The sequence below is a fragment of the Trachinotus anak genome, unplaced genomic scaffold, assembly GCF_046630095.1.
Source record: "Trachinotus anak isolate AG129_WGS33_773 ecotype Australia unplaced genomic scaffold, CSIRO_AGI_Tana_v1 ptg000008l, whole genome shotgun sequence".
Lineage (NCBI taxonomy): Eukaryota > Metazoa > Chordata > Actinopteri > Carangiformes > Carangidae > Trachinotus > Trachinotus anak.
Window position 1 is genome coordinate 5509251 of NW_027273859.1, and position 15099 is coordinate 5524349.

The 15099-nt window shown below is 43.0% G+C and overlaps 1 protein-coding gene across 1 annotated transcript; it reads right to left on the minus strand.

The window, feature by feature from the left end:
- Nucleotides 1-1008: 1008 nt before the first annotated feature.
- Nucleotides 1009-14715, minus strand: mxd1 (MAX dimerization protein 1). The gene is made up of 6 exons (XM_071482057.1): nucleotides 13859-14715; nucleotides 13069-13168; nucleotides 6155-6184; nucleotides 2718-2832; nucleotides 2383-2542; nucleotides 1009-1357 (listed from the first exon to the last, which is right to left on the minus strand). Exons 1-6 carry the CDS (start codon nucleotides 13923-13925, stop codon nucleotides 1161-1163), a joined length of 669 nt encoding a protein of 222 aa, XP_071338158.1. The 5' UTR covers nucleotides 13926-14715; the 3' UTR covers nucleotides 1009-1160.
- Nucleotides 14716-15099: the final 384 nt, after the last annotated feature.

Genomic DNA, 15099 nt, shown 5'->3' on the forward strand with positions numbered 1-15099 from the left:
CAGCATTCGGCCTGGTGGCTGATGTTTAAAGTTTTTCAAACCTACAAGTGACCCCTATCAACACCAGGCTCAAACATGACACACACACATGATAAAAGGATGCCGTAAAAGCGCCACCGTCATCAGAGAGAGGCAGAAAACATCAAACCCACCCCGAAAACCCTCCCATATACCCCGGCCCCTTCACAATCTCATGCTGCACAATTTTTTTTTGTTTGTTTTTGTGTTAAGTTTCTCTTCAGAACTGCAGGCGTGGACAAAAAATTACAGGGTAGTTACGAGATTGCCTGCCAAAGCCTGGGTACTAAGGGACGTATTGCTGTTGGCCCCGACAGTTTAGTTTAGTGTCCACAAAGTCTGCTGCACCGCACAGCACAGCACAGCACAGGCAGACGACTGACATGTTTCAAACACTCACTTCAGGTAACATTGCTGCAACAGCTGCAGTGGGGGCCTTTAGGTTTTTAAGAGACAGTGTTTGAAAAAGATGACACAGTTTTGTTTACAAAAGCAATTCTAGGTGCAAATTACCATGCACAGATGGTTGACCGGTGAGCAGGGCAGAAAAAATAGCCCCACATCATGTCAGTGTCACACCTTTGGGAGGACTATTTCCCACTGGACAACTAGGAGCGACGGAAGGGTGTGTGTATGTGTGTGTCAATGTATGCGTATGTGTGTGTGTGTGAAGTAAGGGTAAAATCTCATAAGTGCTTCCCATGGCTCTTGAGGCATAGAAAAAGAGGCAGTGGGATATTGTGTGGTAACATTCTCTGGCTGAAAGTTGTGGTTCTGACGGACGGGGGGGATGGAGGGGGTGGAGTGTCTTTAAAATCCCACTCGTTTGATTGGTGCAGAGCAGAGCGAGTGACACCCTAAAGACTGACCGCTGTTGATGGACTAGATGTGGGTGGGTGTCTCAGAGGTGTTGCAGAGGTGAATGGAAGTCACCGTGGGGACAGGAAGTCACCGTGGGGACAGGGAGTCCGTGGAGGCCTGGTCGAGGAGAGGCCTCAGACTTGGTCAGTCCTGGTGGAGAGGGAGGCAGGGAGGGAAGGGAGAGGGGGAAGGGGTGAGGCCTGAGCGGGACCAGGGAGTGGTGAGACAATCTTGGGACGGGATTGGCTGAGGGGAGGAGGTGGGTGTTGGGTCAGTGCTGTTTATAGGCTGCAGCCCAGCTGCTTGGCCCTCTCCTGAGTGTCCTGCAGGCGCTGCAGGCTGGCGCTGGAGTAGCCCTCGTCGCTACAGCTGCTGCGCAGACTGCCTCGCTCGTCCCCTGAGTCGCTCACACTGCTGGTGCTCCACTCTAGGTCACCCAGCAGGTAGTCCGTCCCCTCCACATCCACATCCAGGTCCTCTGTTGCCACACAAGGAACACAACAACCCAGTGATAAGAATGGGAGAAAATGCTGATATTTACAATTTAGCATTAGGTAATTCTGGGTCACTATGGCAACAAGAATAACTGTGCTGTGGTAAATGCTTCTTCATGTTAGATCACCCTCACCTTCATAAAGTTGTTTTTGAACAATAGTTACATTTTGTTGCATCTTAGGTTGCAGTTACTTGACAAACTGCACAAACTTGATTGGACAACTGGATAATTATTTTTTATTATCAATCATCTAATCATTTACTCTATAAAATGTCAGAAAATAAAAATTGCAATTTCCTCTAAGATGACGTCTTCATGCAACAGCCCAAACCACAGCGAACTGAAGCAGGAGCAGGTACTGTTTGGTGTTTTTGCTTGAAAAATGACTTAAAATATGAATCCTAATCAATTAATCCCAATCAATGTGTCTGTTAAGTGACTAAATATTTCAGCTCCAGTAGTATCGATACTGTGTTTTATAAAAAGGTTAAGCAAGTGCTTACCCTGATTAAAGATATTGTAAAACTACATTACAGTGAGTTTGTTTTCATGTTTCTGGCTGAGCAGTGATGGAGATGAAAGCACAGTAATTTAACCTGATGGAGCAGGTTCCAAAAAGCCTTTTTCACTGCAGACACGTCATTACAGAAAAATGAATAAATCTTTTCTGCATTTTTATTTAATTTGTCAGCTCCAGGTTTCTGCATTGTGCATGCTGGCTCAGTGCCGCAGCTCATTGAAGTGGAACTGAGTCATCATTAATTACATGTGTGTTCTCGCTGCTTTTCCCACTATGCCTTCGTCCATGAAAGACGTCTATTGTTACAAATATATTACAAAAATAAAGTTTAAAAGAATTTCACACATCACTCTCAGAATTACACAGTTAAAAACAAATATACAATCCTGAGGAGACACAAACGCAGAAAGGTTCTGTATCATAAGTACCTGCTCCATAAACTATGTTATGAAGAGAAGTGAGTGTTTTATGTCTGTATGAGTCTCACCCTGGTCAGAGTCGGACTTGTCAGAGGACACAGTGGAGCCCGTACTGTCCATGCGGGTCCTCTCCACCCCCAGCTGCTCCAGACGCCTCCTCAGGTGTCTCTGCTCCCGCTGTAGCTGCTCCATGGTGTGCTGAGCTCTCCTATCGCTCTCCTCCAATCTCTGTGGGGTGGGAAGACAAAAAAAAATGTTACTCTGTGTGTTTGTGTGTTTCCTCAGAGGCTTAGCTAAGACATCTCAGCCACTCCAACAAACAGCACTAACGCACTTATCCACCCCAGCTGTCAACACATCGCCCTCTTCATTAGGCGACTACTGGACACATGCATGCAGGTACCTTGATGTGATCTTTGGCCTTCATCAGCAGGCTGAGGGTGGTGTGCCTGTTGGCATCTGGTCCCAAGGGAACAAGGGATTTCAAGCGCTCTAAACACAGGCGTAGATGTGCCCGTCTGGGGGGGGGGGGAGAGAGAGAGATCTGTCAGTCATCATCGCTTATTTCCTTCAAAAACCAAGCATGTGCTGAAATTCATTCTTTCTTCCTCATGGTCTTCATAGTGGATGTAATTTACTGAGTTGTCATCATGCAATTCAAATATGGAACTTCAGTGGTGTGACAAGTACTAAGCCATTTCCATGACTACTGCTTCCACTGATGAAGACAAAGAGACTTAGTTGAAAGCTACAGGAAAAATATAATATAATAACATGATTAAATAGTAATAAAATAAAATAAAATAAAATAAATCAAGAAAGTGAAACATGAGTGAAAATATTTTGTTAAATGTGGTTTGTAATTTGTGTAAGGTTATGAATTATTGAAATATTCAGTACTCACATACACTGTCTTTGAGTCCTTACTTTTCTAGTAAAACGTGTTTTCTCTTTTTGTTTCTTGACTTGGATGTTTGAGCGTCACTCCACAGAATCATGCGTTTGAAACTAGACGGCTGTTTTCACATTCATCTGCCTGTTCATCTGTGCTCACATCTGAGTCTGTGGTTTCAGCAGAGATAAACTTGCTCAAGTGACGGTGACATCACAGTCTGGAGGCCAATCATGGCTCAGGATGCAACTCCAGGCCACATACACTAAGAATAGACTTTTCAGTGACGTAGGAAACTTACAGAAATCCTGCATTTAATAGTAACACTTGTGAAGGAATATTTACATATTCATAGATAGATTATGGTTGAAGTAGATGGAAGAGGTTTTCAATGAGGTAATTTAACTTTTTGTAGAAAAAAACATTCCAGATGTTTCTTAGAGTATTTTTATGTCTTAAAACATGGGAGATCTTTAATTGTTGTCTATATACAAGCAGTCTTACAAGGAATGTGTCCAAAGTTTGCATAATAATGATAAAAGAACAGGAGAAGAGAAAATCTGAGCAGTGTTTGATGCCATGTTTTGGTATCTGACAATTTCACAGACATCGTGTGACCTGAGATACTCTTAGATTTCATTGCAAGAGCACTTCACTCCTGTAACACTGTTAGACACTTTTTTTTTTTTTTTTTTTAAAAAGGTCTACAATCAATATAGCTAAAGATATCGTCCATGTCTGAGATCACTCCATCTTTCACTCATTCACTACTCCCCACAGAAATAGACAATCAGTAGTTCACTCATTAGTGAGGAATAAATTAAGACTTGGGACACTCGTCAGTTTGCATCATCACTGTCAGCTGCTGAGTCAGGGTTTTTGGGGGCACTATATACGGGATACATGTACACACTGTATACTGTAGTAAACAGAGAGAGACTTAGGACACAGCTAATATCTTTTTTTATTCCATATATTCTTCTTCCTTGTCAAAACCCGCTATTACCCATATTACAACTCAACAGACAACATCTTGGTCACAGATTTGAGCATGTCATGCTAGTATCGGCTAAATGAAGCCTCCAAGATGGGAACACTGAGGGTGATGAAGTGAAGATTCACATTTAGGCCTAAAAACGTCTGAAGCCTGAAGAAGAACTGGCAAACAGCAGCTTGATTTCTACTCGGGTTCACTCACCATGCACAGCCTGCTACAAAATGTGTGTCCGTCGAAGCCTGAACATGATACAGTTACAATAACCACAGGGTGTCTGTGATAAATTAGCTGTGGAAAATCAGTTTCCTCAATGTTTAAACAGATTAAACAGACAATCTTAGACTATATTACGATACTACTCTCTCTGTCTTTCTGGAAATGCTCATTTAAGAGCTCACTCTCACTGTCTACCAACAGTAGCTGTCATCACTGATGGGGATACAACCGATTATTTTCTCAATTAATCGTTTTCTCTGTAAAATGTGAGAGAACATTGAAAAATCCTTGTTACGATTTACCACAACTCGAGGAGACGTACCTAGACTGTTTTTTTTATTTAAGCAACAAGAAAAGCAGCAAATCTCCAAACATGAGTAACTGGTATTTTTCCTTTAAAACAATTGTCCAATTATCAAAATAACTGCTGATTAGTTTTTGTTTGACTGACCCATTGAGTACGCTTGCAGAGGGATTTTTTTCCCCTTAGCTTCTTTGCTCATTAACCATTCGATCAGGAGCGGTCAGGTAACAACCACCTCTCCCTGAGGTAAACAGGAAAAGTAACAAAGGACTGATGAACTCAGTGTCAAACCAAAGCATTCAATCACCAAAGGGCACAGTGTGTCACCTGATACAAGTATGAGATCTCATTTATCTCATCACTTTCAGAGGGAGTGAGACATCAGTGGCTCTGTTTGCACAGACCAATTTAAGCTCTGAACCAAGAGCATTATCATACATATTAATCTCTGTCATTTTGAAACTCAAGAATATGCTTTAAAACTTTTTTTCAACGTGTTCTCTCCTTTAATTGAGTGTTTTGTTCATGTTATGGATCATAAAAACACCACACTCTCAACTCAGCTGTTAACACTCTGATAAGGTTCCTGGGTCCTGACGCATGTCCTGAGCAACATCACACCTTTGACCCTGAAAGGGCTGAAGCCTCCTGCCTGTCACAAGTTACCTGAGGACAAACTGAAGTCTGACATAATCTGACAAGTGCACAGACAAATGAGTGTGGGTGGGTGAGTGAGTGAGTGAGTGAGTGAGTGAGTGAGTGAGTGAGTGAGTGAGTGAGTGAGTGTGTGAGTGTGTGTGTGTGTGTGTGTGTGTGTGTGTGTGTGTGTCCTCACTTTTTGAGACAACTTCAAATCACATTTTGAGGGTTAAGACTTGGTTTTAGAGTTATGGTTAAAATTAGGTTTAGGTTAAGGTTAGGGTCAGGGTTAGGCACTCAGTTGTGATGGTTAAGGTTAGGGTAAGTGGCTAGGGAATGCATTATGTCAATGAGTGTCCTCACAAAGATAGAAGTACAAGTGTGTGTGTGTGTGTGTGTGTGTGTGTGTGTGTGTGTGTGTGTGTGTGCGCGCGCGTGCCCGTGCGTCAGTTCAATTCTACCTCAAGTACATTTCCATGCAATTAAAAAAAAAAAAAAAAAAAAAAAAAAAAAAAAAACAGGTTCCACAGGAAGTCAGATTATTTATTTAAGTATATTTTTTAAGTTTCCATTTTCCCTTTTAATCTTAATTCCTGACAAAATGATTGTACTCACTTAACAATGTTTCTTAACAATCTGATCTGAGGAAACATTTTCCATTGACAAACCATGATTTACACACACTTCCATGGTGACAGTGGGGAGGGGGCTCTGGTGGTGTGAGCTGGTTTCCTTATGAATTGAAGAACAGCACACAAACACACACAGACACACACATAAAATTTTACATACCTGTTTTTTTCCATTTCATTGTGCGTAGACCTGCGGAGATAAAACAAAACACATGAGAAAATGACAGCACACATAATAACACAGTCAGTGATTGAACAGGGTAAGACTTCCCCTCTGTGAGTGCCATCACTGCAGTCCAAGGCCTTACTGCAGGGGAGTGAGAGCGAGAGAGAAGAGGCTGTGTGGGAGTTTATGAGCAGCCAGAGCGGATGACAAAATGAGATTCTAGGAATAAGAGGAAAAGACTGGGTATTCTGATGCCCGAGGCTTCTTCTGCAGAGGAAACTTGTTTTTTTTTTTTTTAAAAGGACCACACTCAGATACGTGACAAGGAGACGGGGAGTAAACATAGTAACAGTAACCAGAAACAAGAGGCGGGAGCCGGGGGGGACTGGACTATACCCCTTCATATTGCCTGATTATCCATTGTGCATGTACTGAGCAGGCTGGGGGTGGGGGAGGACACAGTACTGAGGGTAAACCGAGCGATAGAAGTGTGCTAGTGGCCAGTGTGACTCCTGTACTGCAGTGTTAAAGCGATGCACGCACGCACGCACGCACGGTGAGGATGAAGAAACGGGGTCATGTGTAGTTTTTGGAAGGAATGTGTTCGTCTGACCTGTGTGAAAAGGGGATGGTGGGTGGTGATATGGGTGGAGGGGCAGAAGAAGATTCACTCTGTGGTGCTGAACTCTCCTCTACCTCCACCTGACCCCATGCCCCCCCCCCCCAGATCCCAAAATAGCCTGTGCACCTTCAGCCCGGATAGGCCCAAGGCTGTCACCACACCTACACACACACACACACACACACACACAGTGTGTGTGTATGTGTGGGGGGCACTGTGGGGGTATCGTCTTATTTCAGCTCGTCTCTTTGGGTGCCCTCTTTCTCACTCTGCCCCCTCTAGCCACTGTACGTTCCTGTGCAGGGCAGACAGCCGCTGGTGACATGACAGCGCTCACAGGGAAATGATCCCACTTATTCAGGCCAGATTTCAGGCTGTGGGACACCTCCCACCCCCCGCCCAAGTCAGATTACCCTCTGCCCTTATACTACCTAACACACCCCTGACAGGACAAGATACAGCTGAGACTGACTAATGATTAGATTAGTTAGGAAATAAAGAATCGACAGATAAGATCAAACAAACAACATTCGAGTTTTAAGGCCGATACCAAATCTTTGGAGTTTAAAAAGTCTTATAACGGGCGGCCTGGTAGTCGAGTGGTTAGGGCGCGTACCATGTTGAGCGTAAGATGCTCTTAGCAGGCAGTCACCGGTTTGACTCCCGACCGGTCCAACTCTTTCCTGCATGTCATTCCCCTCTCTCTACCCCCTTTCCTGTCAGTCTCCACTAAGCTATAATAAAGGCATAAAAAGCCCAAAAAAATAATAATTAAAAAAAAAAGTCTTATAACAATAAATTCGATAATTGCAATATTTTTCAAACATTTTACAGTGAAGAAATCAACTTGTCAGTGACGGTGACACTGCTTCTAAATCACCTCAGACCTGAAAGATCGTATGCAGCATGTTGGGCAGATAAATCCAGGGTCTGACTGGAAGTTATTTTCATAGTTTTGTCCATAATCTCTGTTCGTTATGATGAGATTTTACTCACCAAACTAAGTGATAACATCTGGGAACAAAAGCAGACGTCAGACAGGTTTTAAAGGAGCCGACAGTGTAGGCATTAGATGATATCTAAACCATTTCCAGCACCACGGAAATGTCACTCAGACCAAAATTGTGCGCTCACATCTACAGAAAGCACAGAGGGTCAAAGTTGAACTGGGAAGTTGGTCTGTAAGCTTCAATATTAATTCTACAGTTCATTTTCAGTTTCTCCTCCACATAAGTGGAGCTGGTGAGAACAATCTGATTTTCAGTGATGGGAATAATGACACCAGCACAGCAGCACAGATCAGTACGTTTTCACAATCACTCGTCTGACCAGTAATTCAGAAAATGACTATTCTCATCCTGGGGTTTTGGTCTCATTACCATCCTCTCCCTCTCTCTCTCTCAAGCCTCCATCTGCCTGTGTAAAAGGGATGGATAGATCAGTGTATGGTTTCTATAGTGCACTGTAGTGGAGATGGGGGGTGGGGGACTCTCCATCTATGTAATGGAGGAGCTAGTGCTCTCCACTGCCTGCCAAGAACTGGAAAGACACGTAGGGGTGGAGGAGAGCGAGGAGAGCAAGGAAACGCAAGGAGAGAGAGAGAGAGAGAGAGAGAGAGAGAGAGAGAGAGAGAGAGAGAGAGAGAGAGAGAGAGAGAGAGAGAGAGAGAGAGATGAGGGGGAGGGAGGAGTCACTACTACTGACACACATGCACACATACACACCAGAAACATGGTGACTCCCCTCCCCCACTATTCACACATCCATGCCACAGGGAAAAAAAAAACAAAAAAAAAAAAAAACAGAAACTGGTGGAGCTTGCACATACTGGGTGAAATGACTTCACATACATACATGGCTGCCTGCCCTACATTTCACCACAGTCTCAACAGCAGCGAAAATCAAAAAATCAAAATATCATGGCCGATCAACTAATGATCCACTCTTCTCTGGCAGAAATCAACCCCCCGCCCCAAGAGGCAAATTCACTCAGTCTCTGTGCTGGTCTGCCTGTTTGTGATCAGGAGCCAATATCATACCAGACCATATCAAATCATCTCGGCTGTGCAGAAAGCCTTATTAATAACAAGTGTGGCTCTGCTGCCTGTAGCAGTAATGAGTAATGGCTGATGAAGTGCTGGCAGCTGATGATGCAGTTGCTGCAGATTAACCTAACCTCCCAGTTAAACAACAGTGACCTGTAAAGGCTGGTGTGCTGAAAGGTTTAATGACTGGAAACAGGGAGAAACCTGCAGCAGCTAGTCGTCTACATGACATGCTAAGCTAGGCCCACGTTTTCTTTACTAAGCATGTCTAAATATGTAGTGCCAGGTAAGCACATTCAGACATGAGCTGGACGCAGGTACGTTCTCGCAGTGCTTCACATCCTGTGGCTTTTAGTGTAATGGTGGAAATGAACGATCACTGCAAACATGTCACTGTCATTGACAACATTGTCAAGCCTGACAGACATTATCCTGGTCAACAATTGTTTGAGTAGCAGCACTTTTAAAGGCAGTATTTCCTACATAGGTAGAGCAACTAATAATTATTTTTACTATTAATTCATTTGCTGATTGTTTTCTCGATTCATTCGATAAAATACCTGAAAAGTATCCATTATCGTTTCTCACAGTCTTGTTTGGAAAGTCCAAAAACTACAGGATATTCAGTTTACAATGATATCAAACAGAGGAAGGCAGAAAATGTTTGCTTGAAAATGACTTAAACAATTAGTCGATTATGAAAACAGCTGCCATGCATCAGTTTCATCAGTCAATCACCTAATTGTCGCAGTTCTAGTTGATCCTCATATGAAACAAAAATCTCTTCCTGGTATCAAGTCCACTAACGAGTTAGATGAATGTAATTACTTTGATTTCTCAAATTAAATTCTGAAAGGAGCTGAAGCGATTAGTCATTTAATCAATCAATCAACTGACAGAAATCCGCAGCCATTTTGATAATCAAATGATTGTTTAGGTCCTTTATCAGGTAAAAATGTCAGACTTTGGCTGGTTGCAGCTCCTCCTGTGTGAGGACGCGTTGCTGTTTTACATCACAGGGTTTTGGACAGTTCGGTCAGAATAAACAGGATATGTGAAGACATGAGTCGGACTCTGTTCACTATGTTCTTAAAAACTATAGAAACCAAACAATTACCTGAAAAAATGATCAACTGATTCACCGATAAGGAAAATAACTTAGTTGCAGTTGACACAGTGAGATGTAGATAGTGAAGAAAGGGGCTCTGTGTGTAGACGTCCTGTGACATTAGCTCTGAGGTTAATACAGCTGGATAAACACTGTTTACAGGCTTGTACATAGACTCATTTATGTGCCTATTTACATGCTTCACCTCATGTCCTCTATACACTGGATACAGATACCATCCAGGTATCAGTCACTGTATTATTCTTCAAACAAAATTAGTTTGCATAGTGTGTCGTGGAGCCACATCAGAAATGTTTGTAGCTGTTATTAAGTGCCACACTCAACAGGCCGGCCATCACAGAGAGGGGCCGGATGTGATAATGGCTCAAATGGCGACAGTGGCGCAGACTTCAAGGCATTCATGATGCTGCACTTGTTTGTAAACATGAAAAGTGATGAAAAAAGGGAACTTAAGACTTTTCACCTTTGCACACATGGACAACACTGCACCAAGTAGGTGTGTTTGCCAAATATTTGGTTTCAGAAAGCTAAAAAAACAAAGGTGTCGGACACAGCCCCTCCAACTTCCAAAAGTCAACAATCTCATCAAGCACTTTGTTTGAGGCAAAGTGACACCGTTAATGCACAGAGCCACTGGATGTAGTAACTCCATTTTCCCATGTGTAAGATGTCTTCCCCTTCATCAAATATGCTAATCGATCAGGTGATGGCAGCCAATTGTAAAGTAATCGAGTCTGATCAAATCAATACAAAACACCAGGTTAGAGATGAGGGTAAAGAAATATATAAGAGTCAGTTCAAGCTTCTGATGTAAACAGTGTAAACAGGGCTGGTGAGTGTACATACACAACATGTAGCGTGCTGTAGAGCCTGTGTACAGCAGTGTAAATTGGATGTACTGCATATACATTGGGTTACATGTGGTTAGAAGGCTATATATAAACCTATTTATATTCCTCACCACATGTGCTCTGCACGCACATTTCCACACATCAGACTGGCAGAGGAAGACATCCATTCCACTGGGGGGTGGGTGACGGACACTGTGGACTACTGTGCCTTAATGGCCAACATACCTGATGTGGGTTTGAGTAAGTATACAATCAATCTGAATGGGCCGCTGTGCAGTGTGTGACCGGCTGCCACTCTGCTCTACATCTGCAGCATGTCATTGCTGCTTCCCACTTAACGTGGCATTTATGGTATAATACAAATTAACTGAGTGGGTCTACACACACTGGGCAGTGTTATTGACCATCGCCCGTTTAATCCTCCACATTTTTATCTTTGTGGTGAACGATGGATGGCAGCAATATGCCAATGATGTGTCTACCGAAGAAACAGGATCAGGAAGAAACAATGTCACTGCATATATTAACATTTTTACATCTGCCTTTATTACATCCCCTCTATACTGACATACCAACTTCTCCACCTCACCCAAAAATAAAACTATGTTTTTGCACTAATTATGTGTTTTTACTGGTTTTTCGTGTGTATATAAATAGACTTGATCTTGCATTTTCCCCCATTCTGATATTTGATGTGAGCGTTAACTGAAGCTCCTGACCTGATCTGCAGCTGCAGGACTTTATGCACTGCTGAAATATGATTGGCTGATTGGAAAACTGCATGAGGTGATCAGGTGTTCCTAATAAAGTGCTCAGTGAGTGTACATCATCCTCTTCAGCAAAACAATCGATACACTCAGACGCCTTATTTTCAAAAGAACTTCACAACTGCTTCGTGACTGTACATTTTGCACTGACTCCACCTCACCACACAAATACAGAATGTCTATATATCCTCCTGCACGGGGTCATGAAGCCAAACTGCAATCTAATCACAGAGTGCACATTGATCTGTGGGGTGTTGATGCAACATTAATCTGTTTCCATAAGATTGATTTATGGAATTCAGGTTACAGACTCTGTTTGTGTGTGCAGTAGTGTGCACTGAGGTGACCGGAGCTGGCAGGAGCTGCCCCCTCACTCAAATGTCTTCTGCAGTCACCTTGACTGACCCAGTGTGCCTTAGCAAGTGGCCTTTCAGACAGACTGATGTTTGCTGCTGTCAGTCAAGCTTTACAGAAGACAATGGGAAGTCTAATCATGACCTTATACCAACTCACACAAAAAACATACAGGCACAGCTCTTAATGCCAAAGGACCTTCTCTGTAGAGGTATGAATATGAATATGAGAATGAATAAATTAGCCATTAGGCAGGAGGAGAATTAGGTGTTAGCAGAGATGTGCCAGATTTCTGCATTGTGATTTTTTTTGTGATATGCACACTCACTGCGCAGTGCGTAACACAGCCAGTTATACACTGTCCTCTAAATACCTAAACTGGCCTGTGCGTACAGTATGCCAGTGCTGTAAACAGATTACCTGTCAGGCTTTTGAATCTTTGCTGTCTGGGTTAACAACCTCTATAAGCTGACTGTTTCAGTCTTTAACCTACAGAGCTACATTTCCTCCAAAACAAATGGTTGGGGTTAGAACAGAGGGAGACTTTTCACACTGGTTTAAGTTCTCTAAGAATACCTCCATGTACAGGTGCTGCTGACTTTCTGTGGCTCAATTTTGGTAGCACCTGAACCAATTGAGAATTAATTATGCATATATTGACAAAGGCAGAGTGAGGGACTTGGTACTTGGAAGAAAAGGTTCATCACATATTTCCAGATGTGATGCAAAGACACTAAGTCTCCAAAACCTAAAAGATTTGAGTGCTGTATATTTAAATGTTTGATTATAAACCCTACATGCTTTGATCACTAGGCCATTGACCAATTTGTAAGCCTTTGTGTGAAATTAACCTTAATGACACAATTTCAAAAATGTTTAAATCCAAAACAAAACAGCGTATCAAAATTAAAAGTAATAACTTCTGTGCAGCTCGACCAGACATTTAACGTGTGAAATCCAGGTCACACTGCCAGTTTACCTCAGATATGAAAAACAAACACCAATGTGGCAGCAATGGATTAACCCTGCTGCACTCTGTGGGGGCACACTTGGAGAGAGGATGTGATGGGTGGCTTGTTGCTGAGCTGATGAACAATTAAGTGTGTGGTTTTTGGACACAAGGAGCTGAAAAGCCTTTACCTGCTACTTGTGTTTTTCTTGCTTTTGCTTTTCCTTTTCAAGCTTTCCCTCTCTCGACTGCTGATGAAGGGTGGCATGGAGGCATAGCCGTGTTCTGCTTCTGCAAGAAAATCAACAACATAGTGGTCACATGTCCTGCTATCTGGCAATGCAAAATACAGTGTTACCGCACCACAGTGAAATGAAATCAAACCGGGTGTAGCAAGACTGCAAAATATGCCACTTTTGATCTTGATCCTCTTGGCATTCAGTAGCAATGTCTTGTGCTCAAGGGTCGGCATGAAATGAATGGAATTCATGCAGTATATTTATACAGTATTTTCTCCCCTCAGCCTGGACAATGATGTCATCTTGAACTGGAATAAACCCCACTAGCAAACCACAACAGAAGGAAAGGAGGGGCCATGAAAACAATGTCCCCCTGCACATCTGACTGCATCTGCCACATATGCATTCATTCTTTTATTTTCAGAAAAGCAAATGCATGTGTGTGTTTGCACATTGCATTATTGCATTATAGCCTAAACAAATGTCTGAATATTGAATAGCTCCTATTTTTTGGTAGGCGATGAATTCTGCTGTAAGTGCTGCTGCTGTGCAAAATAAGATAACCTTAAGAAATTGAATGCATGGCCCGATTACTTGATGTAAAACAATAAAGAGCAGGTACAGGATTTAAACAGGCTTCAAAATGACAGGTGCATAAATTAGCGTGGTTTGAGGGGGATGGGTGTCGAGTAATTTTTCACAAATAAAACAAACCATCGTAAACAATACAATTATACTTTACCTCGTTCCCTGCGATCAAGGTACTCGGCTGCTTCGATCAACATCTGCACCATTCCGATCGCCGCCATTTTCAACAATAACACTGATAATATAACAATCCGATGAGGGATTCCGTGGCTGTACACAACCCGCTCCAGGTCCTACCACTGACTCTGCTCTGAACACACTCAGGTGGCCGCTCTGTCACTGATGATTTGAAAAGGCGAGAGTTGCTCCTGCAGCGTGTCAAACGGGCTATTTAAAAGTTAAAGGTCATGAATACAGCACCAGTCACTTTTAGGAGCACAACAGTTTTCGCCCTTAATGACTGTTAAAATGGTTCAGGTCAGGGTTTGTTGTTAGCTGGCTAGTCAAGCCTGGCGCCCCCCTTTTAAAAGCAAATTGTTAACCAAATATTGTTCGCTTTAGCTGTAGGTAGTTCTTCGAAAGAAGCGGCTTGTTGACAAAAACAAAACGAAGACTGACATATAAAAATAAGTCGAGTATTCAGTATATGTTCTGTTTGGGGAAAAAATAAGTTGGCTAATGTTAGCGCTATAGACAAGTTGCCTGAATAATAACGATGAAAACTTCTTGCTAGCCCGGTTGATTAGTGTAAAAATTGAGGCAATCGAAAGACAAGACCGTAGGTGTCTTGTCAGCGGTCACAGACCTGCCTGGTGTGAAACAGAAAGAAAAACAAGCTAGCTGTCTTAAAGTTCAACCGACGATGTCATCCAACCGTATCGGTTCGGGGCTGTGTGGCTAATTTTGTGCTGGTTTGTCTCTAATCACGCCTGATACGTCTCGCTGGAAATGCAGATAGCGACTGACATCAGCTAAAGGAGCAGTGAGTGTTTATCAAACTGCTGCCAAAATAGTGGCTTGTTGATCTGGACCACGGCTAACTACTGTACTTTACCACAAAGCTTCTGTGTACTGCGATATAATTGGGCACTGGACATACCAAATCAAGCCGCTATTGGGCGCTTAAGCCGTCAATCACAGGAAGGGGCCGGCACAGACTGCCACTGAGGGCCTTCTTCCGCCATTTTGGTTCTAATTCACGTACAAAAACACGCATTACACGGAGCCGCAATGGCCGCTGTTTCTGCAGTACACACTCCCGCGCTATGATTGGTTGTTTTCTGACAAACTTGCTTTCTATTGGCCGCTGCGCCCACGAGCTGAAGTGACAACACCCGCTGGTGACAGAGGACACGCCCCTCTGCCATGCTGCTTCGCGGTGTATAGCAACGATTG

Bases quoted from the DNA above. Each gene is read 5' to 3' on its own strand.
- mxd1 (XM_071482057.1), bottom strand. From the start codon at position 13,925: ATGGCGGCGATCGGAATGGTGCAGATGTTGATCGAAGCAGCCGAGTAC. The intron at 13,169-13,858 runs GTAAAGTATAAT...ATTTTCTTGCAG, and splicing joins CCTTGATCGCAGGGAACGAG to AAGCAGAACACGGCTATGCC. The intron at 1,358-2,382 runs GTGAGACTCATA...GTGTGGCAACAG, and splicing joins CAAGTCCGACTCTGACCAGG to AGGACCTGGATGTGGATGTG.